The sequence below is a fragment of the Gordionus sp. m RMFG-2023 genome, chromosome 1 (genome assembly GCF_954871325.1).
Source record: "Gordionus sp. m RMFG-2023 chromosome 1, tfGorSpeb1-WG-v2, whole genome shotgun sequence".
Classification (NCBI taxonomy): Eukaryota; Metazoa; Nematomorpha; class Gordioida; order Chordodea; family Parachordodidae; genus Gordionus; species Gordionus sp. m RMFG-2023.
Window position 1 is genome coordinate 7586570 of NC_088775.1, and position 25929 is coordinate 7612498.

General features: G+C 28.3%; 1 protein-coding gene across 1 annotated transcript; it reads right to left on the reverse strand.

Moving 5' to 3' along the window:
• Positions 1 to 754: 754 nt before the first annotated feature.
• LOC135922822 (uncharacterized) lies at positions 755 to 25699 on the reverse strand. Its single transcript, XM_065457306.1, has 3 exons — positions 24896 to 25699; positions 3443 to 3904; positions 755 to 2473 (listed from the first exon to the last, which is right to left on the reverse strand). Exons 1-3 carry the CDS (start codon positions 25500 to 25502, stop codon positions 2082 to 2084), a joined length of 1461 nt encoding a protein of 486 aa, XP_065313378.1. The 5' UTR covers positions 25503 to 25699; the 3' UTR covers positions 755 to 2081.
• Positions 25700 to 25929: the final 230 nt, after the last annotated feature.

The window sequence follows — 25929 nt, forward strand, 5'->3', positions numbered from 1 at the left end:
TAATGATTAACGGATTTTGGCGCGCACTATTTGAGCGAAATTATTAGCCATCCTCCCAACAACACCTGTACAAGATGATTAATGATAAAGAGATAATCATTGGAAAATGGACGCTATAATTAATAAGTGGTTATAAATATTTAGGATTCACGATATAGGAGGCATAGCAAGGGGAAATTAAATAAAAGATAAATGCGGGTTGGAAACTTGATGGGTGTTTTATGCGAAAAATGGGCCACTGCCCGGTATCGGATATAAAAAGTATTGGGGTACTTTTGATTCATCTTCGAATTAAAATGGAAGCGATCATGGAAGCGATCTCATTCGATTCCATATAACATTAATATTATCTTTCTTCACTTATTTTTTAATTTTCCATCTTGATTTAAAAAATCATAATTTTTATTTCTGCATTGAGTTTTATTTTTTAATAACCAGATATAATAATTTATGGTTATTTATTATAAATTAAATAATATCTTTCTTATTAATAATGCATGCCAAAAAAAATATTTGTATTAAAATTCGATTCAATCATCCAAAACCTAAAAATGACTTTAAATCATGTAAACAAGATTATCTCATCCGCGTTCGATTTAATTATATCTTTAAGGGTTAATATCGCAATATTTGTTTTTATTTATACGATAAATATAAAATCAAAATATATAAATTATTTCAAAAAAAAATTATGCAAAATATTAGGTATGCATGCAAGCAATATCAATTTTTAAATAATTTTTTAAATATCGTTTACAAACCGATATTAATAAATTGCCGGATCCCTATTAAAATGGCGAATAAAAATCATAGTATTTTGTCCGGTCCGGCCAAATCCTGAACAAAAAAAATTTTCACCCCCCCCTTTGCAGATCTGCATGGGTTACACCTACGTATAAGACTCAATGAATCATCGAGGTTAAATAAGAGCTAGCTCCACTCTGATAAGCGGTAAATTTTAAATTTAATCTAAGTCATCTTTATTGCTTATTTTTTTTAAAAAATTATATATATATCATTTTTTTTATAAACTCCACAAGGAAAGTACTTAGTATTCATTTCTCTCCCCTCAGCCCTTCCTATTCCGCAAAACCTGTTTTACAACAATCATATTTTATTAGGATTAAAATCATTGTATATAAATTCCAAATGAATCTATAATATCAATATCGATTTTAATATTATAAATATACAAAAAAGAGAGAAGGGGAAAAAACGTCATAATACTTTACAAATTAAAATATAATAGTGTAACATATTGCGGATACGTAAAATAATTACTCTTTTATTGTAAAAAGTGGGTGGTTGTTGTAAAATCGATCAAAATGAAAATAATCCATGAAGGGGAAAAATTTTAAATAACTAATATATTATTTATAGTATAATATTTTATATTATTTATAATCATTTTTTTAAAATAAATATAAATCTTTTTTTTAAGAAATAAAATATTTCACTTGTAATGCACTAAAATAATAATTAAAGAATAATTTCATTATAATAATAAGGTGTAAAAAAAATATAGGTAACTCTAATTGGAAATGATACCAATATAAAAGTTTATATTAATATGACTTTTTTTAGCAGTAAATACTGATAATATATGAGCCTTGTCGCACGGCAATAAGTATGCCAATTGTTGAAGGAGGGGGTGAATAAAATAAATATTTATTTTTTCAATAATTTGGAAAAGAAATTTATTTTTGAACATGATTTTTTTTTAAATAGAAAAAAAACTAATTATCCTAATGGAACTATAGGGAAAAATAAAATATAAATATAAATAATATATTTTTTTTAAAAAAAAGACCAAATTTATAATGGTAATTTATTTTTAAAATAATTAATTGTATCACACTTATTTTCGTTAATTTTATTTTGTCGTGGTTTTGAAGAAGAGATTTATATTTCATATCATGATTTTGGCGAAAGCGAAACGTGGACAAATTAGGTAATAAAGGGAAAAGTGGATTCATTTTTTAAAAAAAAAATTATCGCAAAATTGACACTAGGAGATATGGAAATAAAAATTACGGAAGCGGCCATTTAATCCTAGGAAAGAATATTATTTTTTGTCACTTTTAAAAGTTTGTAGTTGCGGGTCCACCAGCGGGCCTGATATGCCGGTGACTGGACGAGTTTATGTGATATACATTGTTTTTTTCGCTGCCCAATTCGTTATTATTACTAGGATCGTTGATTTCCTTTACCGCGGTATTATTGGCGTCGCCAGAAAATCCTAATATATTGTGATTGGCGAATGGACAAGTGCCCCCAGAGAGAGAATGAATGGACTTGTAAAGTGATTGGGCCCGGCATCTTGATTGGGGAATGACGCTAAGCCGAAAAAAGTTGAGCAGTTTCGACGTTATTACAAAGGCAGAGAGGAGGAAAAGAGAAAAAAAGAGACCCATGCCACCCAGTACCATAACGACGGAAAGGGCTATCATGGTGGCTATAGAAAGCAGTGTGCCTTATTTATCATAATATAGCAAAGATATAAATTTTTTCTAAATAAAGGGTCATTCTGTTTTTAGTGATTGGCATGGATCGAACCCAATTAGATTGAAATTATAGCGAGATCCGATACTCCACGATTTAACAGCTGATCCTTTTTTAAAAAAAATATCTAAAATCTTAATGATTAATATAGTTTAAATTACGATCATGATAATAAACTAAAAAAATGATCTTAAAAGAATTTAAATAGATCAGCTGTTCGTATCGGTTCTCACTATCCCGAACGGTTGTTTAATCGCCTCGACTAAAAAATACATCCCATTATTTTTATGGAATTTAGTTATAAAAATCCTGAATCAATACTTTCTTCCATGAGAAAAATTTCACCCTGAATGACTATAAATTATAATTATATTTTTTATATCGATTTTTTTTCAAAAACAAATATAAGAATTTTTCAAAGATGGTCGAACCAAACTTATTATTTTCCTTTTTTTAAAAAAATATACTTTCCTAGAGGATAAAAATAAAATAATACGTGACAATGTTCAAGGAATAGTTTAGAAGAAAAATTTCGTAAAGTTTTTATTAAAAAATGTTAGTTTTCTTCCTTATTATCATCAAACTTAATTAAAAGTTTTCGAAATAAAAAATAATAATTAAGTTCTTTTGGATACTAAATAATAAGTAATATACAATGCGTAAAAAAACGTAGGTTCCCTAACGTGCACTAGGAAAAATTGTTATTTTGAATTTGGACACATGGAGAGATTAAAGCCTTATAACATGTAACACAGAAGTATATAGAACTGGGTCTTATTGGAGCGCGTTAAATGTGAAATTTGTAATAGATTTGTAGAAATTAGCGCGGAAAGACCAATATATTCTAATTAGGGCATGAGAATGGTGAAAATGAAAGTGATGTCTTTTTTACTATGTTGACATATAATATCAAATTATATTAAAAAATTTAATATTAAACCTTCAATTAGAACGAACCCAAAAAAAGTGACGCAAAACGAGCCAATTACGAAGCTTAGAAAGGTGGTAAGCGGCAATAAGAGGAAAAAAGAGGTGACAGCTAGCACGAAGGATAGTTGGGGCCGGCTAGTCGCAAATTGTCGAGCGGAGATAAAGCCCTGGTTGGTTTCTATCTTGCGAGCCGCTCGGCCCATACAATCACTCACGTTACCGTATATCAGAGCCCCCTTGCGAACGCCACCGTGCAACATCTGGTGGCACTTTTCTTGTAGAGGGAATATCGAGGAACCGCAACTGGCCGAACAGTTGTGATTGGCGTAGCAACGGGCATCGGCACATTTGTGCTGGTCTAGAGGACTGCTGTGACTCATGCCGTTTTTTTTATTTTTACCGCTATCTATGCAGGGATTATTTGGCGCGATTGATGAGGAAGATATGCTTTTCTTGTATTCCGAGATAAGAGCTAAATGAAAATAAAAGATTGGTTATTTTACTCTATGTACAAAGCTAATTTATTTTTATAAACGGTGTTAAATGTTGGGATAATTAACGTTCTAGCGTTATTGTTAAAAAAGATATCCCCTAAGCAGAAGATTCGTTCTTTTGAACGTGTATCAATACAAAATAGCTGACTCGCATTTAATGGCGTTTCATTATGGTAAGCATTAAATCTTATTGAAGATAGAAAGCCAAAAATCTAAGCATTGCAAAATATTGTTTGCATGAAATTTAGATATTACGAGCGCTTACCGTTTAAATTTTTATCATCTGCTTAGGCTTACTAGTTGTATTAATATCGAGAAATTTTCAGACTTAATATAATTTATAAAATATAATAAAATACTATCCACCCCGTTTAATTTTAAATATATATTTATAGTTTAAATTTTTTATTTTAATGACTGCCAAATCTCAATTTTTAAAACTTTATAACGCGCTTGTATAGCCTTAGACCTAGTTTATAGTAAACGCGTTATATTCAAGCGTTGCTTTATTTGCATCGTTTAAACATAAAGCTTTTAATAAATGAGCTTTTAGGTCTCTTTTTAATAGTAAACGCGCAAAATAGACATCGCATTGTGCTCCTTATAACTAAATATCTATTGATAGCGATGAACTATGCATCGCTTCAGCGATATCGTGTCTCAAGGGCTTCAAATTCCTTTATAGTAAACGCGAGAATAGACATCGCATCGCGCTGTTTAAACTAAATATATAATTGAAAAAATATACAGCTATGCCATCGTTTAGCGATAAATTACGCATCGCTTGAGCGACATTGAGGTATTAGCGCTTACTGTGAGGCCTGCTGCATTTATATTAAACGCGTTATTTAACGGTTATTCCCGCTGATTCAGTTTTAAAAATAATTTAAAATAATTATTTTACGTAATCTTTAAGAAAAAACATATGCCTTTTTATCGAATTCGTTATTATTATTATTTTTATAATTCGTAATCGCATATTTTTTATCAACGCATAACGTTATCATCACAACGCTCCACCATATTTATAATTTATACCTATTTATTGTCTTTATTTTGAAATAATGCTTAAACAGAACGCGTGTACTATAAATGCAGCCCTGGCCTTGGAATCACTTTGGAAGTGAACAGATTTTTAGATTTTGAAGACTACCCTCCCACTTTTTTTTTTAAAAAAAAATACTTATTTTTTATAATAATGGCACAGTGATACATATTTTTCTTATGATCCATCCATAAAATTTTCTTTGTGAATGTTATTTAACGCAAATTGGTTACATATTTTAGTAATGAGTCTTACGTACATTTGATAGCATTAATTCTTAAATTAGAAAGAAAACTTGTTGAGCTAAGGACGTGGCAAAATAAATATAACTTTGAAATCAAATCCGGAAACAGCTGTGGACAAAATAAGTAAAGGCTAGCTAGCAAAATTGAATTAAAATCAAAGTCAAAATAAATAATTTAACCGATTTTTTTTAAAAAATAATTTAAAAAAAAACATAATATTTGAGAAAAAAAAGCCTGGTTTTCTTAGTTGTTTTATTGACCCCGAGGTTCACCTCAAATTTATCAATTTAAAGGGGTAAAATGATTCAAAAAAATTTATTTGATGAAACGTAATTAGCAAGTCGGACCGAGAAGACACCAGCCATAAATACCAAATTGGGGCGTTTTGGTCCAGCATTCCAAAAATTGCATATATGTAGAGAAATTTCGTTGCGACCCGGAATAACAACTGTCATTGGGGAATTTTTAAAAAATTTAAATCATTTTTAAGTAGTTTAAAAATTGTATTTGCCCCTAAATTGCATTCCCGGAATACTCCCAAAAAATATTTCAAAAAAAAGAGATGCCAACGGCATTCAGATTATCTAATTTTAAAAACCAAATCTAATTATTTTATCAGACAAATGAAGTCTGATTGGGAAGCGGTTTAAACCGGTCCAGTTGACCTTCGCTAGATATAAATGCATTTCATATATATATATATGAATAAAAAGAGAAGAATTATTAAATATTTTTAAATAAAAATGGATTATAAATTATATAAAATTTGGACGGATGCCTACATTAATTTTATCGAGGAAAATAAGAAAAAGAAAAATGGGTTAATTATAATAAAAAAATATCAATTTCCATTTCACAAATTTGGAAAGCTACGAGATTTCTAAATAATAAAAAAATTTTGTTGGGAAAGAAAGGAAATCAACTTATAAAAAAATTAAATGTTTTACCGATAGATAGGTTTGATGAATATTTGCAAATATAAAAAGCCGAAAAAATGGTTTTGAAAAGATGAACTTTTAAATGCGAGATCCAAGATTGAAATATGAAAGAAAGCAAAAAAAATTTTTAGGGGACAAACTACAAACTTTTGAATACGAATTTAGCGGGAAATAACAAACTTTTGAAGAAGAATTTAAACCGGCGTCTCATTGTGGTTCGAACAGTGGCGTGCTTAACCATGATGCGCAAACGTCCAGAAATCTCGAATTTTGTGAGAGAAAGGGGGAATTAATTTTGTCCGGCAAATTATAAAATTATTTGATATAACACAATCAATTATTAGTTAGCTATAAATGACATTGAAAAAAAAGTAAAATTATCAAAATATGTTTGTCATTAAAAGTAAAATTGAAAAATTATTTGGACACTATTATGTCTTTTTTATAAATATCAAGACGACCTTTAAAAAAAATAGTCACCTTAAAAAAATAGCGAAAAATTATTTAATAGGTAATAATTAGAATAGATAACAAGTAACCAGGCGCGTAAACCAAGGGAAATTTCCCCCCTACACATTCCCCACCCCTCTCTGCCCCCCCCCCCAAAAAAAAGTATATAATATATTACTATAAAGAATAATTTGAAAGAATTAATAAAAGAGCCAATAGATTTTTTAAAAAGAATGACTATATAATTCAAAATTTTAAGAAAAAAATAAGTAAAACCACCAAAAATTTATTTTTATAACTTATAATATAGCCCTACAATAAGTGGGCCTAAAGATCTCCAATTAAAATGGCAGAAAACTGCGTCTTATAGTGTTTCTTGAACACAAACACAAACAAAAACAAATTTTATTTTTAAAAATGAAGACATTTTTTTTTGAAATTCAGAAAAAAAAATATTAATTAATTTCAAAAAATAAATAATTACTTTTTAAATTCGAAAACCAAATTTTTTATTTTTTTTTTGAAATTCAGTTTTTCAAAAATTTTAATCAAGCACTTAAAGTAAAGACGCTTAGTTGGTACAGCCGATAAGAAGGGTACAATGTTATATTTAATAAAATAGATTTATAATCTTATATTAATCGTTAGGTTAGGTATGATCTAAAAACTCGGCCAAAATTAATATTTATATTTTAAAATATCTTTATTTTATTCAATAAAAATAAATGTATTTTTTTCTATTAATGTCCTAAATTTTTTTAAAAAATAAATAAATAAAGAGTAACGCTTACGTTACTCAAAAGAGTAATTTCGTTATTTTATTCGTTACTTTCCAAAGATTTATTTAACCCCCCCCCCCCCCACCTCGATATTAGATAGCGTTGTAATTTTATCTGTTACATGCAAAAAAATTCATGTTTCGAGTAGCGTTAATGACATATTCGGTTCATCAAATGTATCGCAATCTTATCATTCTGGGTTCAAATCCAGTAAGAAAAATGTTTTTCCTAAAGCCAACTAGGTGGCCTGCCCTTGGGAGGATAATATATAGTAGATCGGACTCGAACACGTAATTCCGTTAATATATATTAAAAATAAATGGATCTTATTGCATTTTAATAAATTTTGGTCGTTGTAAAAAAAAGAAAGAAATCGAATAAGTTATTCGCAAAGATCGAATAAAATATTCTTAAATTTATGATCGAATAACGAATAATATTTTTTTATAAAAAAAGGAAAAAGTGAGGCAAAAAATATATAATATATCTAATATATTTTAGCATATAAAATATTTATCAATTCATTTTAATCCAGTCCAAATTGCTTAATGGTGTTAAATTGAATTAAATCAATATTTTTTTTTGGTTAAAACAAATACTATTATTAAAAACAAATTCAGTCCGGTATTTTTTTATAGAATCGAATTATTCGTTATTCATGTGATAACTTTCAAATCTAATATCTTATTATTAGAATCGTTTACTCACTTCAGAATGAAAATTTATGAATTTTAAGCGATTTAAAAGTTTAAAATTAAAATATATATTACTTCGTCTTGCCATGAATTTCGATTAAATATGTATCTAATTTTTTATATAAAGTTTTAATTAAAATTTGTTTTCAAATTAATATTTTTCCAATAAAATGTTTTAAAAAATTAATAGTTTCCAAAAAAATGGTAGTCGATAGGTCACGCGATATGTTAATAAATTGTGCTAAATATAAATATCGATTAAATTTCTCAAAAATTTCTAAATCGTTCGTCGTCTATTGGGTTGAAGCGAAAGCGCCATTCTTAATTTCTTTTCACATGAGAACGATATAAACCATCTGATAAACATTACCCAAGCAGGAATAAATTCAATAATTAAAACGCGAAAAATTGTAAAGGTTTATATAACCGAGTTACATTTTTGAAGATTATATGATTTTTTTAATGAAATCAATGTTATAAGCCTTCCTAACTTTCTTTTTAGTATAACCTTTTTCTAAGCTGCGTGAAGAATTACTTCCCAGAGACACGAAAAATATATGATCTTTGAAATTAGCAGATGCAAAAAACCATCCTTAAAATTAGAATCCTCCCAACTAGCTTCCCCCTCCAAAGTGGAAAAATTAAACGATATAATTTTAATTTTTAATAGTATTTAAAATAGATTAATTTAAAAACAATATTAAATAGTAAAATTCTCACAGGAAACTGAGGAGAGGAATAATGTTCTATAGATTATATCTTTTGGAAAGGAATGGCAAGTTTAATATTTTTACAAAAATAATCGGATAAATTCGCGATAATCTAAAAAAATGAGATATGGATGTACGAAATTTTTTTATATTAATTTTAAATCGATATTTTTTAATATTTTTTTTCAAAAATAAAAAAATTTTTTTAAATAAAATTATTAATGGTTTTTTTATTATAAAAAATATTTTATTTTAAAATAATGTTAAGTCTTTCCTGCTGCTTCCACTGACATAAATATTTGGTATGAAAAATGTTCAGTAAAACACAGTGGGGGGGGGGGTGTTTAAAAATAAATACAATAACTTTAACTTAACATTTTTTAATTGACAAAAATCTTAACAAATAAATTATTGGCAGTCAGATTAAGCCCTCTGCAAACTTCACCTCGAGTGCAAGATATATTGTTATGCAATTGCATGATTTGTTTAAGAATTTACAAATATCATTATTATAATTGCAATAACCTTGATCAAAAAATTGTTTTGTTTTATTTATCTAAAAATTGATTGGTTGGCTCTTTTAAAAAAAACAATAACAAAATTTTTATAAATAGTAAAATTTTATGCTATCTTACTATTACCAGAAAATTTTATGATTTATTGACATTTAAAAAAAAATTTTTACCTGTAAAAATATATATTATTATTAATAGAACATTTTCAAAATAAAAAAATTTATCATTATATTTTTATTTAGTTTTAAAAAAGGAAATATTGCAAAATTTAATTCAATATCAATATATTATATTAAGTATAATTCAATTAACCTAGAATCAAATATTCATACAGAAAAAATGTATGGTAATTGATATGAGATAATGTATATTTTACAAATTTTCCTATCCATCATATGTAATAGTTTTATTTAGATATATATTATGCAACTTTCATCAATTGTTGATACACTAGCCAGTGAATAATTCAATATCTCATTAATAATATATATATTATATAAAGCTATTAATAACATATTTTCCTTACAATTAGATCTATAAAGCATTTAATAGGGAATGTCAAAAAAAAAGCAAAAATCAATTTTTGAAAATCTTACCAATAGGAAAATGGATGAATTATGGACATTGAATAGAATATAGTAACTTTGATTATATTTTGATAACTTCTTTATGGCTATTAAGATTTTTAAAAGAAATTTAGTTGTATTATTGAATTTATACTCAATATATTAAATAAATTTATTTGTTTTATATAATGAAAACAATTCATTTTTATGACCATTCACTGATGAATTATTCTTAGTAAATTAACTAAACGTTTAAATACTTTGGTAGAGCAGTTGCGGAGGACATTGATTAAACCATCCTAGCTTAATTCTAAACTAATCCATTAGAATTAAAGTTTACTCTTTTATATCATTATACTTCTGATGTTTGAACTGCAACATCTTTTTAATACCATTTGCTGTCAATCCAACTAAATATATCTTTTAACAATATTGTATAAGTCTGTACATTATAGCCAGTATTTAAATATATATATATTGACCTAAGAACGATGACTGCTAACATAATGGAGTTTAAATGAGTGCTGTCTACAGAATAGAGATCTTCTCCATCGTATAGAACGTCAATGAAAAGCCCAAGGTTATTTTGGAAAGGGTCAAGGAGCTGAACCCAAGTTACAGAGTTCAACATAGAGCTTAGCAAATGTAAGGGGCCCATATAGGTCTACATCGAGCTTAATAATTGGTAACTTCAAATTAGGTCCCCATAGCCTAAGTCTGTTCTTTTCTTATTTAAGGAGATAACCATAACCGAAGGCAATTCTATAACGTCCCGACCTGTTATCGGGGAAGACTTTCTTGATTTAGATGTGGACACGCACAAGGAAGATTTAGATGAACTTTCTAGGATCAGCAGAGACACGATTTATTTATACTTACTAGAGAATCTCTTGCCTTGAGATGGAGTTGTCATGTTCAATAATATATTTATTGATATTCTTTTTTAATCAACGCTTCCAATTGCCTGGCTCGTTGCTGATCTACTTAAGGTGATATCCAGAGCTTTAAGCACCATCGAAACATGAGAGACACAACCGAAACAATTTCTTAACTCGGTAGGCTGTCTCTTGGGCGCTCTATGACGTTCTTGTTATACCAGAAAGATCAAATTAGAGCCAATTTAGAAAAATGGATTAGCAGGCTCTTTTTAAAAAATTAGCACCTATTAATTTAACACTTTATTTAAACAAAGTTCTCACTAAATTATACGGTTTATTTTTAATAAATATCATTTTCCCCGTAATATTAAATTAAACAAAATTGTAAAAAGTACATAATCTATTTATAATTATTATTTTATTAGATGATCCTCAACAAAATGAGACAAAATTTAATACAAGTAATAATTTTATATAATTCTTAATTATTTTGCAAATGAGTAAAAATTGATATCATTAAAGATATATCGACTTATAATAATGATATTTATTAGAGGATTTTACAAAATTATTAATTCCATAGAATACGTTAAGGTTGTTTAAATTTAATACATTCATTTTTTGTGCTGATTTTTGTGTACAAAAAGTTATGCCTATTTCCCAATTAATTTAATTTTTTGAATTAGCCCCAATTCTAATTCTGTGAAGGATAAAATGCAAAATCAAAGGAGGAACTTGAAGAAAAAATTTCCTATGTTTTTCAAAGTTTTTAGATTATATTTAGGTATATTTTATTGTTTTTGTTGGATTTTATATTTGTGTTAGATATTTTTGATTAGTGCATGGTATATTATGATGAATTATAGTAGATAAAAGTATTTGGACACACTAGAAAGCATAAAGGCCCTCCAAAAGAGGGTAAATATAAATAGTGTTTATAAATATCGAGTCGCTTTAAAAATTTAATTTTAAGCACCCCCTATTTGCAAGCTAGCGATGTTCATAGGTATATAGTGTGTTTCTAACTCTAAATACCTAAAAACAAATATGCATAAAAATATATGCCACCAAAACACGGACAACCAAACTCCCGCTAGTTGACAAATGAAATAGATGTATAAAATAGAAAAACGTATGCTAATTGTGCGAACTATTTGAGCATTTTCGAAAAATAAGTAAACCAGTTTGCGTTTTTATTAATGTTTATAAATTGTTATCAAATTTTTTACATTTTACATAAGGAAAAGCAAACGATCAATGAGGTTAGTACAATACTTGTTTTATTTTGCTTTGTATTTTAAATATTAAAAATAATAAAGAGTATTTTGTGCAAATTCTTAGATTCACTAATTTCTTTCTTTTCTCTTATTTTGTCAACTTAATTCAGAAGTCATGAGGACTATCTCATATATTTTAAGATCCATAACCATTTAATATTTTCTTAATTTATGAATATCTGATTCTTTGTGCTGCTCGCTTAAAAAAATCGTTTAGCAGGATTTTTATTCGCTAAAAAATTTTGATTCAAGACAAAAATAAAAAGTTCGATTCGGAAATAAAAAATATTTGAATTAAAATTTAGGGTATTAGAATAATAAGACAGCTATAGTTCTAATTAGGAATTGCAAAATCTTCTCTTTTTGCGGTGCTTACATTAAAAAGGGGGGGGGGGGAGCCGTTTGCTTCCTTGTATCTTTGAGTGTAATGAATAAAAATAATTGGGAAGGGTGGGAATATGGCGTGTTTGCCTCCAATTTCCTATCCAACATGTTACGTTGAAATAGCCGTTCCCTTTTTTAATATACATTTTAAGATATAAAAATAATTTAATAAAATACTAAAGTTATAAGAAGTCTCATTCAAAAAGATTTGATAGAACCAAATACGAATAGTAAATTATTCGATTTTATTCAAATATAAATAAATAATCAATAGCGACTTGTTCGAAAACCTATTATTCAATCCGTTCGTAGACAATTATTCGAGTAGTTTGAATATGAATTAAGATCATTCGATTCTTTCGAATACGAAACAATTATTCGACTCTTCGAATACAAATAAATAATTATTCGATTCTTCTGAATACTAGATTAGTTTGAACCCGAATAAACAATCATTCGATTCGTTCGGATAAATAATTATTCGATTAATTCGAATAAGAATAAATCTTAGAATTTTTCCGCTTATTGAAATATCTTACTTTTTCAACAGTCAAAAAAAATAAGATCGAAGTCGGATTTTTAAGAAAAAAAAATATAGGATTAGAGCGTTGGACAATTTTTTTTATTGGAATTAGACCTAAAATAATAGGTCACTAGTATTTTTTTTTAATAAAAAATTATTTAAATAACTGATCTAATGTATAATGAACAAACCGGTATAAATTTGTTAAGAATAACCGAACTGTAACCGGTTAATTTAAAATATGAACCGAAATCGGTTTGACACTCTGAATTAATCAATAGGAGAAAAAAAATTACACGAATGTTCACGTGGAGTTTATGGTCACCTCAACTGTTAAGGGGATAAAAAGAGAGTAGGGGATAGGGTTAAGACGGGAGCAAAAAATATATAGGGGGAAATTTTCAAAATATCCGTGATTAGGAGGAAGAATTGGAACAACCCGGCAAATTGCCTAAAATCGTGCTTAAAATAAAATTAAAATTTTGTTTTCCTATACTTAAAAATTGGATTAATCAATTAGAATTATTGTTATTTTATATTTAACATTCATGTTTACTATCCGCACTTCTCACCCAAAAGACTCGCGGATAAATATGTTACGCGTAGGAATGGGAGGGGGGAACATTGTGCAATAAGTCGCTCCGAGCCGGCCAGACTCTGGCTTTCAGAATTTTAATAGATATCCAAACTATTTTGCCATCTATGGGCGAATTCTCAAGGTTTGTGTAATATCTATTCAGGCTAAGATCTTGAGTTAGTCGTTTTTTAAAATCTGCTAATTTAACAACACTAACAAAATTGGTGACCTTATTTCCTTTTAAGACTTTATTGACTGGTCAATTACAAAAATCTCAACGGTTACGGACTTCGGATATATAAATCTTAAAAAGTTGGTTCGGACCGGCAGATTTAGGGATTAAATAAATCGGTTAATATCGGTTCAGTCTCGGAAAAATAACCGAAACCATTTGGCTGATAAAAATAAATGGAATCCATATTCAAACTCAGAATAAATGTGTGACCACTAATTTTGAAAAAAAATTCGGTTTGTTAAGAGGTCTGAACCTATCTTGACTGACCTTCACTAGTCCGAATTCTAAATCGAATGTCAAGAGTTAGTTTTATAAAAAAGCAGATTAAAAAAACTAGATAGAGTGAACTAATTAAATTTTTTTGCCATCTTTATGGGTTTCTATTTTTGGTTGTTAAAAATATGAATTATTTATACCGTCATCATAATTTTTCATAAAAACATCATCAATATAATAAGTAATGAGAATTGATATTTTTATTAAAAATTAAATTTCATTAGTCATACATAGGCCTATTCAAAAAAATTCGAATATTCGATGAATAATAAATTATTTGTTTTGTCCGAATATGAATAATCATTTATTCAATTCAAATAAAACGAATTATTCGGAATACTTAATAAATTGTTTTTTTCTAACATTTGTCATTTCTATTTGTTGACCTGCCAATCTGACAGGTGATGTGATTATAAAAAGACATAAGGTAAAAATTGAAGCAATATTTAAATTTTATTTATCATATTTTTTGAATCTCACGAGAACTTTATTTTTTGAATCTCATAGTAAATTATATAAAAATACAAACCAAAGGTATATAAAAATTTAATAAATTTCTAGGAGAATACTTCCGATGAAATAGTTATGCTTGATGTTGAAGTTGATAAAATTTGCTCACAAATAAGAGCGTTTATATGAGATCAATATCAAATCAATAAAGACGGTGAAAAGGCTGCTTGCATTCATTGTAAGAGCATTATAAAATGTAAAGGCAAAACAACATTCCCTCTTATTAATCATTCATACCTCAGTAGAAACAAAAAGTGTAATAAAATTGACATTTTTTTAAAGCCCACATTACCAATTTCTTTATCTAAATAAATTAATTTTAAAGATAACCTGCTAAAGTTATCTATAAATAATATAAAACTGTTAATACAAAAAATTCTACAAGTGATCTAGATTGTTCTGTAAAATCTATATCCACCAATACTCTTAAAGCATATGTATAATATATTTTCAGAAAAAGAACAGTTGTTAAAGGAAATAATATCCAAAAATAAAAGTCAAATTAATTTTTCATCTCACATTTGGACAAGCCCTACAGGTTTTGTTTTTAGGGCATTGATGATAATTTTAAAATAATTAACATAATTTTGGATGTCGCTTTAATAATGAAGCACATTCAGGTTAAAATATATATAAAGCCTTTGTTAAAATAATTAAAAATTTTAAAACTTTGGATAATGCAACTAATAATAAAACCTTATCATTTTCTTTAAAATATCCATTAATAGAACGGATCCGTTGCCTTGCCCATCATGCAATTGATTTAATTTCCAAAGAAATTTTAAAAATTTTAGATACTTTTTATTTTAAAGCGAAGAACATTATTATAATGATTCTTAATTCTCCCAAAAAGTAAAATTTATTAAAAAATATATGTAATTTACTATGCCCTCCCCTAAATTTTTTTAAAACCAAAATTAGATTGTTAAATAAGGTGGAATAGCATCTACCAAATGATTGAAAGAGGCTTATTTTTAAGGCCTGCTTTAACAAAATTAGTCAATGAAGTAATAACTAAATTAAAATTCTTAAAGAAAAACAAATATCAGAGGTAAACCAATTTATAATTAGGGAATAATATAATACTTTGTTAACATATAGCAGGAATGGGAGAATTTTATAAAAATTAAAGCTACCTATTGCCTTTATATGTACAAATTTGGGATATGGGGAGAATTATCCTACTTATAATTTGGCTATACCTTCTTATATTCTAATTATTGATAATCTAAAAATGAAAAACCTCGTTTCCATAAATCTTTTAACAATGGTTTTAAAGCAGCATATGATAAATTGTCGGGCTATTGTAATTTAACTGCTGATGATGCAATAATAACCATAATACAATATTAGACCCCAGGCTTAAAGTATAATATTTTAAATCAATACCTGTTGATTATGATACTGATATATCCAAGTTAACGGACAAATTTAAAGAGGTTTATAACAGTTATTTAACTTACCCCCATCTAAATAAATATGATTAATTTTATAAGCTGATAGTTATAACTGTCAAACAAATTAGGTTGAAATTCAACAAACCAGACTAGACATTGTTTCTAAACAAATATTATTAAACTATGTGAAATAGATTTTTATCTGAGTGAGCCAAGAGCAAAGAATGATACTGACCCGTTAATGTGATGGAAGGCAAATATATATTGGATCCCCATACTCTCGAAAATGGCAAGTACCTATCTATACAAGGAACATCATGTGCTTGTGATTGTGAAAGGCTTTTCTCAGTTATAACTAATTTGTTATGTCATATAAGAAAGAAAATATAAGAAAAACTCTTTTTCTTAAAAATTGGCTTTAGAATTATAAATTAATAATATACATTTTAATTTTTTTATAACTTGATTACTTTTATCATCATATATGATTACATATTTTTAATAATTTTTTCTGTTTGAAATTAAATTTGCAATAAAAAAATTTGTCGAGTATGATTTATTTTATTATGAAAATTCCTTCCAATTATTCGAATAATTAGGAATTGAACACAAATAGTAGATTTTATTATTCGATTCGAATTCGTTTTTGAATAGGCCTAGTCATACATATCCGTCTCCGAAAAAAACATTAATAGTTTAAAAGATAATAATTTAAATACTTTTTAAAAATTAATTAGAAATATTATTCATAAAATATATTTTCTATTGGGTAGTAATTTCATAGAATAAATTTTAGAGAAGGAAACGGAAAGAATAGGGAAGGGAAGAAAAAAGGTCCGATAAACATTTTTTTTGTATCAAGTGTTTTTTAAAAACTAATTTAATTAGAAATATTATCATAAAATAACATTCCTGTCGGTTAGTATATTATTCATCAAATTTTAGAGGAAATAGAAAGGAAAAATCTCCCGGGAAATCCTTTACCCATTGGAGGTGTAAAGTAAGGTGATAAAATTATTACAAATAAATAGCGTTTTTCAAAATATTTAAATTTTATAAAATATCTATAAAAAAAAATTTTTTTGGGAGGGTATTTAAGAAATTTTATAAGGTAATAAATTATTGGTAAGAGGAGGTAAGGGAATATTTTCTTATTCCTTGAAGATATTTTTTTTTTAAATAAAATAAAAATACAACAATATTTTTTTTTTAAATAAAATAAAAATACAACAATATTTTTGTAATATTTGGGACAACTTAACATTTAATTCAAATCCTAAAATTTGCCTTGGGATTTATCAGTGAAGAAAACCTTATTTTATTAATTTTTTTTTTTAGTTTTTAGAAATTGTCAAACTTGTCACATATTATTTCAAAATAATATACCAAGACATATAAATCATTAAATTAACTATATAATATTATTATGTCATCAGTTTTACACGTGATATAGGTTGATAAATTTTTCGTTATAATTTGTAATGTTTATTATATTACATTTCTTTTATTTTTCATGAAATTCAAACCTCGTAAATTTACATAATTTGACAATTAGGGGAAGAGTGAAGAATAGGATCGAACTGATACGAATAAAAATTCAAAAAATCTTGTCGCGTTTTTTTTCGAAGGCTCAAGGCCTCGTTCATAATAAGCGTGATATCGCTTGAAAAATGCGTAATTCATTCAAAGATAGCATTTTAAAATTACGCATAGTTTAAGAGACATCGCGGTATTTTTAAATGAGGAATAAGTAAAATAGTGCGACATCGCTTCACTTAAAATAAAATGTTAAATTATACAATTATGATATCGTTTAGTCAGAAATTGAGTATCGCTCTAACCATTATCGCGGTTACTATAAGAAGGCTTAAGGCAACAGCCTTTCTAGTGTTAATTGGACGTTTGGGTAGTCATTATAAAAATAATAATTAAAAAAACTATAAATATAGTTACGGATTATTTAGGGTAGTTTTAAATATATTATATATGACCTATACTTCACCTGTTTGTTATTTAAAAATATGGAGATTATTCAGAATTGATACAATACGACTACTAGAGGCGATAAATAAAATTGAACATGCAAACGATCGAAATTTTTCAATTTTTTGGCTAAACGATATTTTCATTTTTCGCGACACTCGTTTTTAGACTCGCAATCTTTTTTAACATTAAGTGCTCCACCGCTCTGCATAGCCTTAGCATAATACACAGTGTAAATCACGTGGCACATAAAACAGACGACAGTTCCTAACCTCCCCCAATCATTTTTTGTAATAGAATATATATTTTCTTTTTCTTTTCATTAGTATAATATATTAATGTATTTTATATTAGTTTTTTTTTCATTTTTATAGTAATTGATAAAACATATTATTTATATTGTATGGTAAATGAATAATTAATATCTTTCTTTTCATAACTTCAAATCTATAATTATTCGCAATTTAATTTCATAAAAATTCTAAGGCTGTAAAGAAATTTTTTTTTATTTAGAGAATCCGATGTTTTCTGAGAAGTGTAGCAAAAAATGGAGGACGCGTATAAAAAAAGGTATGCGAATTTGTTCAAGTGAGAGCTATTTTTTTGCTCAGGTTAAAAAACTCAGTTTGTTTATTTTCGGAGTGGGCACAAAATCGGCTAAAAATGGAGCAAAAGCCCAGTAATTGGTCAAAAAAATATAACCTATCACCCAAAATGTCCTAAATTATCGTATAAATATATATTAATCAGAGTTGTTAAAAGATACTTTTTAAATGGATCTAGATACAGATACATAGTCTCAAAAGTTATCTAGATACAGATACAGCGTCTAAAAAGTTATCAAGATACAGATACAATTTTTAAATGTATCTGTACACAGATGTTGCTTCCTCTTTTTCATCCATATAGATCTAAATAAATATATAAACTTAAAAATTTAGTTATAAAATAAAATTTACCATTTCCATATTGTAATATTAAAATTTGTACGGTTTATTGATAAACTCGGACATAATATTTAAATTAATGAATATTTATATATATTTTTTATATATAAGTTTTAATATTTTATGTATATATAATTCTTTATTATAGTATTAATAAATATTAATATATAATATATATATATTTATAAGCTCATATGAAATAAAATAAATTTTACAGTCAAATATTTTTATTTATAATAAAAAAAGGGGTATATAACATGTATCTTAAAAAGTATCTAAAAACAGATACAGATACCTCTAAAAAAATATCTAGATACAGATACCTTTCTAAAAAATCTATCTAGATACAGATACTACATTTTTATACCTAGATACTTGTATCTAGATACTTTAACAACTCTGATATTTATTAATTTAATTTTGTTTAAGAATTTTTTGTATTTCAAAATGCCAAAAAAATCCATTAATTTATCCTTTGGTGATGGTGAAATAACGCGAGTGATTAGGTGGGGCATAACCCTTTATTCACTGTAACGTGGGGTGTATACAAAATATGCTGTAATTTTGTATTCTCCGCCGCGAATTCGCGCTAGCTGTGAATGAGGGGTAATAACTCATACCCAATTTTTAAATTGTTATGTCTCAATCCAAATTTCTTTAAACTTTGATATTTTAGACATAAATTAGAATCCACAAAGATGTGATAATATTGAGTAAAAATGTGCGTTTTTGCTTACAAAAAAAGAAGGAGTTTATTATCTTAAAAATTATCAAAAAAATGCATGAAACGCAAAAACATTAATTTTACCCTAAAATAAAATGCTATTGTAAGTCAAATTATCCACTTTCACAGTTTGTTTTTTTTGTATTGCATGAAGTAGGGAGATGCGGAAGGTAAAAATATAAATTTTCGCATTAAAATAATTCGGTCTATTTCAATCGTATCGCTAGTCGAGGTCAGCAAATAGTTTCAAATTTATTTATTTTAAATATAAGCGAAATAGATTTTGTTGAACACCAATATAAACATAGATTTATAATATTTGGGGAGTGGATAAATTAAAAACACTATACTTTATGGATTACCATTTCTATTAAACAGCAAAAAATTCCATCAAATATATCTATATACAAAAAAAATTCTCCGGCCGGCCAGGCCCATATAAAAAATTTTCGGACGCTACCTAACGCTAGTTCTTATCACATAATAGGCGTGCTAAAAAAGACGTTTACAACAAATAAAGGAACTTTTGCCTTTCCCAAAGGATGTCGACGGGACATCCTAGTTAATTTAAATTTAAAGAATTCGATGCGTCGAGGTAAGGTTTCATTTTATTTTATGAAAAAGTAGATGACGTTTGTAACCGCGAAGGCAAAAGATAATTATAGTCGTAACATAAACGAAACAAAGGCATATGTACGTTCATGTTATCTTCCCGTTATGGTCAAAAATTATGTCCTGTTGGAAAAAATATCTAAATTTTTTTTTATCTAATTCCATACATATAAAAAAATATAATAAAATTCAGAGACCTGCAGGCCCTGCCTTAAACCCGGTCTTGCCTGGGTACACGGGCCGGGCCGTATTTTAATTTTTTTAAATATACCCAGGCCGGGCTGGGCCTGAAAATTTTTTAAAAAATATCCGGACCGGGCCGTATATTTTACAACCAAATAATTAAAATCGCCATTATTAGCTATAAAAATCAATATTAAATAAAATATATTTTAAAAAATCCGGGCCGGGCCGAAAATAATTTTTAAAAAAAAAATCGGGCCCGGCCGAAAAATTTAAATCCGTGGCAGGCTGTACAAATGGTATCTCTGCAGGTCTCTGAAAATTATACAAGAATTTATAAAAAAAATTTATATTATTTATGTACAAATATGTGATATCTTATATTTATTTAGTTATTTAATTGGTCGTTATGGTTTATTATGTTTATATTTAATTTATTTACTAAATAGTATAAGTCAACACAAAATTTATATACGAAAAAAATAAATTCCAAATTAATAATATAAAGGTGAAATATAATGTAAAATAATTAGAATAAGGAAGAAAAAGTGAATCTAGCGAAGGTCAAGGGAGAGAAGACTGCCACTGAAACTTGATAATCTGCTGGATAGCTCTAGCCAGTCTCTGCCTGAGGAAGAAACCTTCTTGCGGATCGCAAGTATGCTTGCGGATGTGAGATCCTAAATCCTTAAGGAGGGATAATTGAAGGTTACCAAAGGAAGTTAAGGTAGTAGATAAGATGTGATCTTCTGATATTTACAAATATATGTAAATTTTATGCTGTTCTTTATGCTCATGTAGGTGTTTGATTGGTATACAAGAATAGTCCCAAACTATAAATTAACCCCGTTTTCATGGGATCAGAGTGATTCCGTCAAGCCGTTTTCCATAGGATCTAAAAAGTCAAAGGTGGTGTAAGTATCGAGTATTTGGGCGGATTTCAATGCTCACTGGATCAAGAAATTGCATTGGGTGTGTCTGAGGATTCGTCCTTTGCACGATTTGCAATGTAAGCTGTATCTTCCTTTGCAGTCTATGGGGATTATGCAGCCAGAACTGAGGAAGTTATTGTACAATTTAGGCAGACTCCTATTGCGTGGGTTAACTCAATGTTGGTTAGTTGGATTTGAAGATTTTTGGATGGAATGACTTCCAAAAATTAATATACGTATCCATAAGTAAAGAAGTGAAGAGAGAACGGATTGTTGGGAGCATGCTAAATAAAAGGGATTCAATGTAGCATGCTACAACTGGCCTCTCTCAATCCTTTTATCTATTGAATTCGGGTGATGGGACATCATTAACACGTGTCCTCGGATAGCATCATCTAAGCATCATTTAAGGAAAAGTCATTTTGTGGGTGTGGGGGGTTGAAAGTAAATTACTCGAAATAAAGTCAGTGAGAGCAAGATGGTGGGAGATCTAATTCCTAAACCACCACTTTTGTTTGGTAATGAAGCTTGAGCCCATGCTGTTTCATTGAATTTTAGATTCAAAATATTTTCGGTTAGATATTTTCTTCCTTTTTCATAAATACTGAGAGGGATAGAATATTTAAAAATAGGCGTTGAGCGTAGAGCATAAAGTATGAGTGGAATGTTAAAGAAGTTTTTAAGGAGGAAGAATGATTTATGCAAGGGTAGCAAGTCAAGGAGGTCGTCAAGCTTAAGAAGTATATCAAGAGTAGGTGGAGGAAGGCACTGATTGCCGTGAATCCGCCTACTGGGGGATCTAGATGTGTTAGCTCCTCAATGGAGGTAATTCTGAAATAGTGGAGATTTTAAATGGAGGAGTTTACTTGCATAAATTCAGATTTTATGGGGTTGAGAATGAACCAACAGTGCATCCCATTTCCTTGATAATGTGTACGGCCTTATTGGTTTACAATTGAGATCACTAATGATTCCAGCATTCTGAATTAATGGTTGAATTATATTATTGATTGCAACACAGAATAAAAGGGATCCTAGTACCCTGTTGGATGCCCTTGGCTGAGAGTATTTTTTGAGATTTGAATAAATTGATGGAAACTGGTAACAAGAATAGTTGGTGTAGCATGGAAATGATGTGCTCGCTGATTGCAAGAATGAGTTACGGGAGATGATGTTGTACGCAGTAGCAAAATAAATTTTGATAAGTTTCATTTGTGGGATTGCTCTCCAAATAAAGACGATTAAGATGTACAGCGGCCTCACATCCGCCCATAATTCGTATTAGAGATCTGCAAAAGTAGGCCCAATCCGTACCCGGGCAGGGTCAGGTCTTAGAAAATTTAAATTTATCAATTTTATGTTGAATATTGATATTTATAAAAAGTGGACGACATATTACATATCGTTTATTTTGAGTAATTATAAAATTAATTTTTATATTTAAATAAATTCGGGCCGGGCAGGCTAAATTTTTTAAAATATTTCAGATGGGCCGGGTAAAACTTTGTAAAAAAAATTTGGGCCGGGCTGGGCTTGAAAAATTAGGCCCGATGCAGATCACTAATTCCTAACTGTAATGGGGTGAGAAGGTGAGGGGCCTTATATTTTATCTGAATGTAATCATTTTAGCGACAAGGCGTGGGAAAGTTCAACCAATCTCTTTGTTAGGTTTCTGTAAGGATATAAGTCTGACTACAAAAATAATGAGAAGGGGGAAGGGGGAGGAGAACATCACCATATAAGATTTGGTTGCATAAGTTTGTGATTTAGAAGGATGGAAGTTTGTAAGCTGATCAATGGATAAGTTGTGCCCTGGAGGAATATGGGTCTGATTCCATCTAGGCGGTTAGCGGAATCTCGGTGGAAAGATAGGATTGCCTTCCTTACTTCATCGGAATTGAAATAGGAAGCACAATGAAAAAAGGTATTGATGTTGAAATAGAAGAAGTGTTTTGAAAGGAGTTTTATGTATGTCTAATCTGAGTGGTAAGCTAGTGAATCATAAGAATAGACCAATTTGAGAGAAACTATAATATTTAGTCAGTCAATTTTCTCTGAAATAAGTTTGGCTTTGAGGTCAATAAGAGAAGCTTTTTTTGTTATTGTCCTTAAACCCTTGGAGATGGGGAGAAACGTTGCAGGAGGCGTCCGTAATTTGATGGGTTAAATAAATTCGTGTAAAATGTTAAAGTATTCTTCTTTTTTCGATTTTGATATATATTTTTTAATAATAACTCGTTAACAGCTAAAGATATAGCAATTACCCAACTAATACTAATTATTAATTACTCTCTATATTTTTCGAAATAAATATCAAATACAAAAAAAAAGTATTTGTACTTGGTAATTTTAATATAAGTATTCGCAATACTGCTCAACCTTCACCGTAACCGTTACATTGGAATAACCGTTTAGAATTTTGTGAACCTAAACTGAATATAAAATCTTGAACTTAAAATATAATATTTCAGTCGGTTTTTTTAAAATTGTTTTTAGTAACATTCCTCAGTTGAGTTTTTTTCTTATTTTTGTAGCGGAAAGGTAATTGTTTAAATTTGTCTATATAAAAATAATTAATAAATTTTCTTTATTAAGATGTAATTACTAGTGTTCTTAAAGTCCTTTTTTTGCGAAGTAACTGTAATCAGTTACTAAAACTCTAATAACGGAGACAAAAAAAACAAAAAACACTTTTAATTAAATTAATTATTTTTTGAAATATATGAATTTAATTTATATGTTCTTGGCCTGGTATAAAAAAAAAATTTTTTTGGTGAATGACGTAGTTTAAAATGCCAGTTATTTATCACTATGGTTATAATAATGCGACCTAATTGAACTTTTTCGAAAAAAGGCAAACCAGTTTGCGTTTTTATAGATCTTTATAAGCGCTGATCAATTTGGACGATACCTATTTCAAATGCATTGTTTGCGTTTTGCATAACGAAACGCATCGATTAGCTCGCATTATAAGGTAGATATAATGCATAATCATAATAATTTACTCAATATTCTTTAAAAGAAATGTATATATTAATATATACATCTTTTTACTATTTTTAACATTGAAAACGAATATTATAATATTAAATCTAACCAATGCTTATTTGCGTGCGCTTTGTGTTGCCTAAAATAAATATATTATTCATATTTAATTTAACGCCTTTATAAAATATTTGCAAGATAAATTTTAAAATTTAACTAGTACAAAATAAAATTACACTAGCCTCGAGATTTCGTTAATAGATGTCCAAACCTTTCTGCCATCTAAAAACAAAATCTTTAGTCTTGCATAATATTTTTTGGCTAAACCTTGTTTTAAAATCGAGCCGTTTAACAACACCAATTTTAACCATATCCATATGAAAAGAATAATACATGATTAATACTTTTTTTATTTCGCATTATTCTATTAGATGTAATAGTTTACATGATTAATACTTTTTTTTTATTTCGCATTATTCTATTAGATGTAATAGTTATTGCAGCTTCAGCTGATTTTAAAACGATAATGAATTAAGGTGATGATGCAACTATCATTTGTAATTGTATAAAAAAAATCAAAAAATTTTGACAAAAATCGCTAACCGGCGAAAGATCTAAAATTTTCGGATTGGAAGCAAAGGTTGAGGGACAGCTTTAAAGCCCAGGATTTGGGATTAGTGGTGGAATTGCTGACGTTGCTAACTACTCCCAAATTAGTGGAGCTATTTAGGCCCAATGGAAGTAAGGTCCCAGGGACTGGTAAAAGGCATATGCCGTTCTTCGGGTTATTCGTAGGGTTTTCCGCTTGCAAATTGTCGTTCGATAACGCTGAGGGCGCTTCTGGTGGGTCAACGTCGTATAAATTGCTGAAATTACGGAGGAGTCTGCTATTAAAAAGTGCGCTGTTCGAGGAATGGGGAGAATTGTTCGAAACATCCGGATTCGATGACGGGTCGAGATTGTTATTACAAGAATTGATTTTATGATTGCTACGGAGGAGATTCGAGTTTCTGGCCTCAATTATAAATTTGTTGGGAGATGCGTGTAATTGATCGTTAGACGCTACCCGGCAAATATTGAAAGCGGACGAGGGTGCGTTAACGTAATCGTCGTCAAAGGAATAATTTGAGGGAGGTTTAGAGGATGGGGTCATGTGGGGTATCGAATACCGACCGTTCATGGTAAAAGGAGAATAACCGTTCTTGTCCATAATTATTTTTAGATTTTTTGAAAGTGGTATTTGGATTTGTGAATAATATATGTTTTTAGAGATCTCTTATTTTATCATTGAGCTAATTTTATTTTTTTGATCCTGTTTTAAAAAAAAAATAAATAGGAAGGAATAAACATTAGGAAAGAATTGAATTAATTAAAATCTTCAAAATCTTTGAATCAAATATAATAAAAAATATCCGATTTAAAAAAGCGGTAAAAACGCGGTTATAATTTCTCCGCTAAAAAAACATTTTTTTTTTTAAACAAAATTCCATTTTTACATTTTAGAGAGAAAAAAATAGGATAAAAGTTTTCTTATTCAAATTAGTCGAAAAAAAAGATATTTTTTTTTATACTTTTTGTGGTTTTTTTATTTTAAATATTGTTTATTTTTGTTATATATATCTAAATAAACAATAATA

Excerpts from the sequence above, each read along its gene's own strand:
- LOC135922822 (XM_065457306.1), bottom strand. The coding sequence starts at position 25,502 with ATGGACAAGAACGGTTATTCTCCTTTTACCATGAACGGTCGGTATTCG. Across the intron at positions 3,905-24,895 it reads AAATTTTAGATCTTTCGCCG|CTCTTATCTCGGAATACAAG; the intron begins GTTAGCGATTTT and ends ATTTTCATTTAG. Across the intron at positions 2,474-3,442 it reads TGGGTTCGTTCTAATTGAAG|GCACACTGCTTTCTATAGCC; the intron begins GTTTAATATTAA and ends ATGATAAATAAG.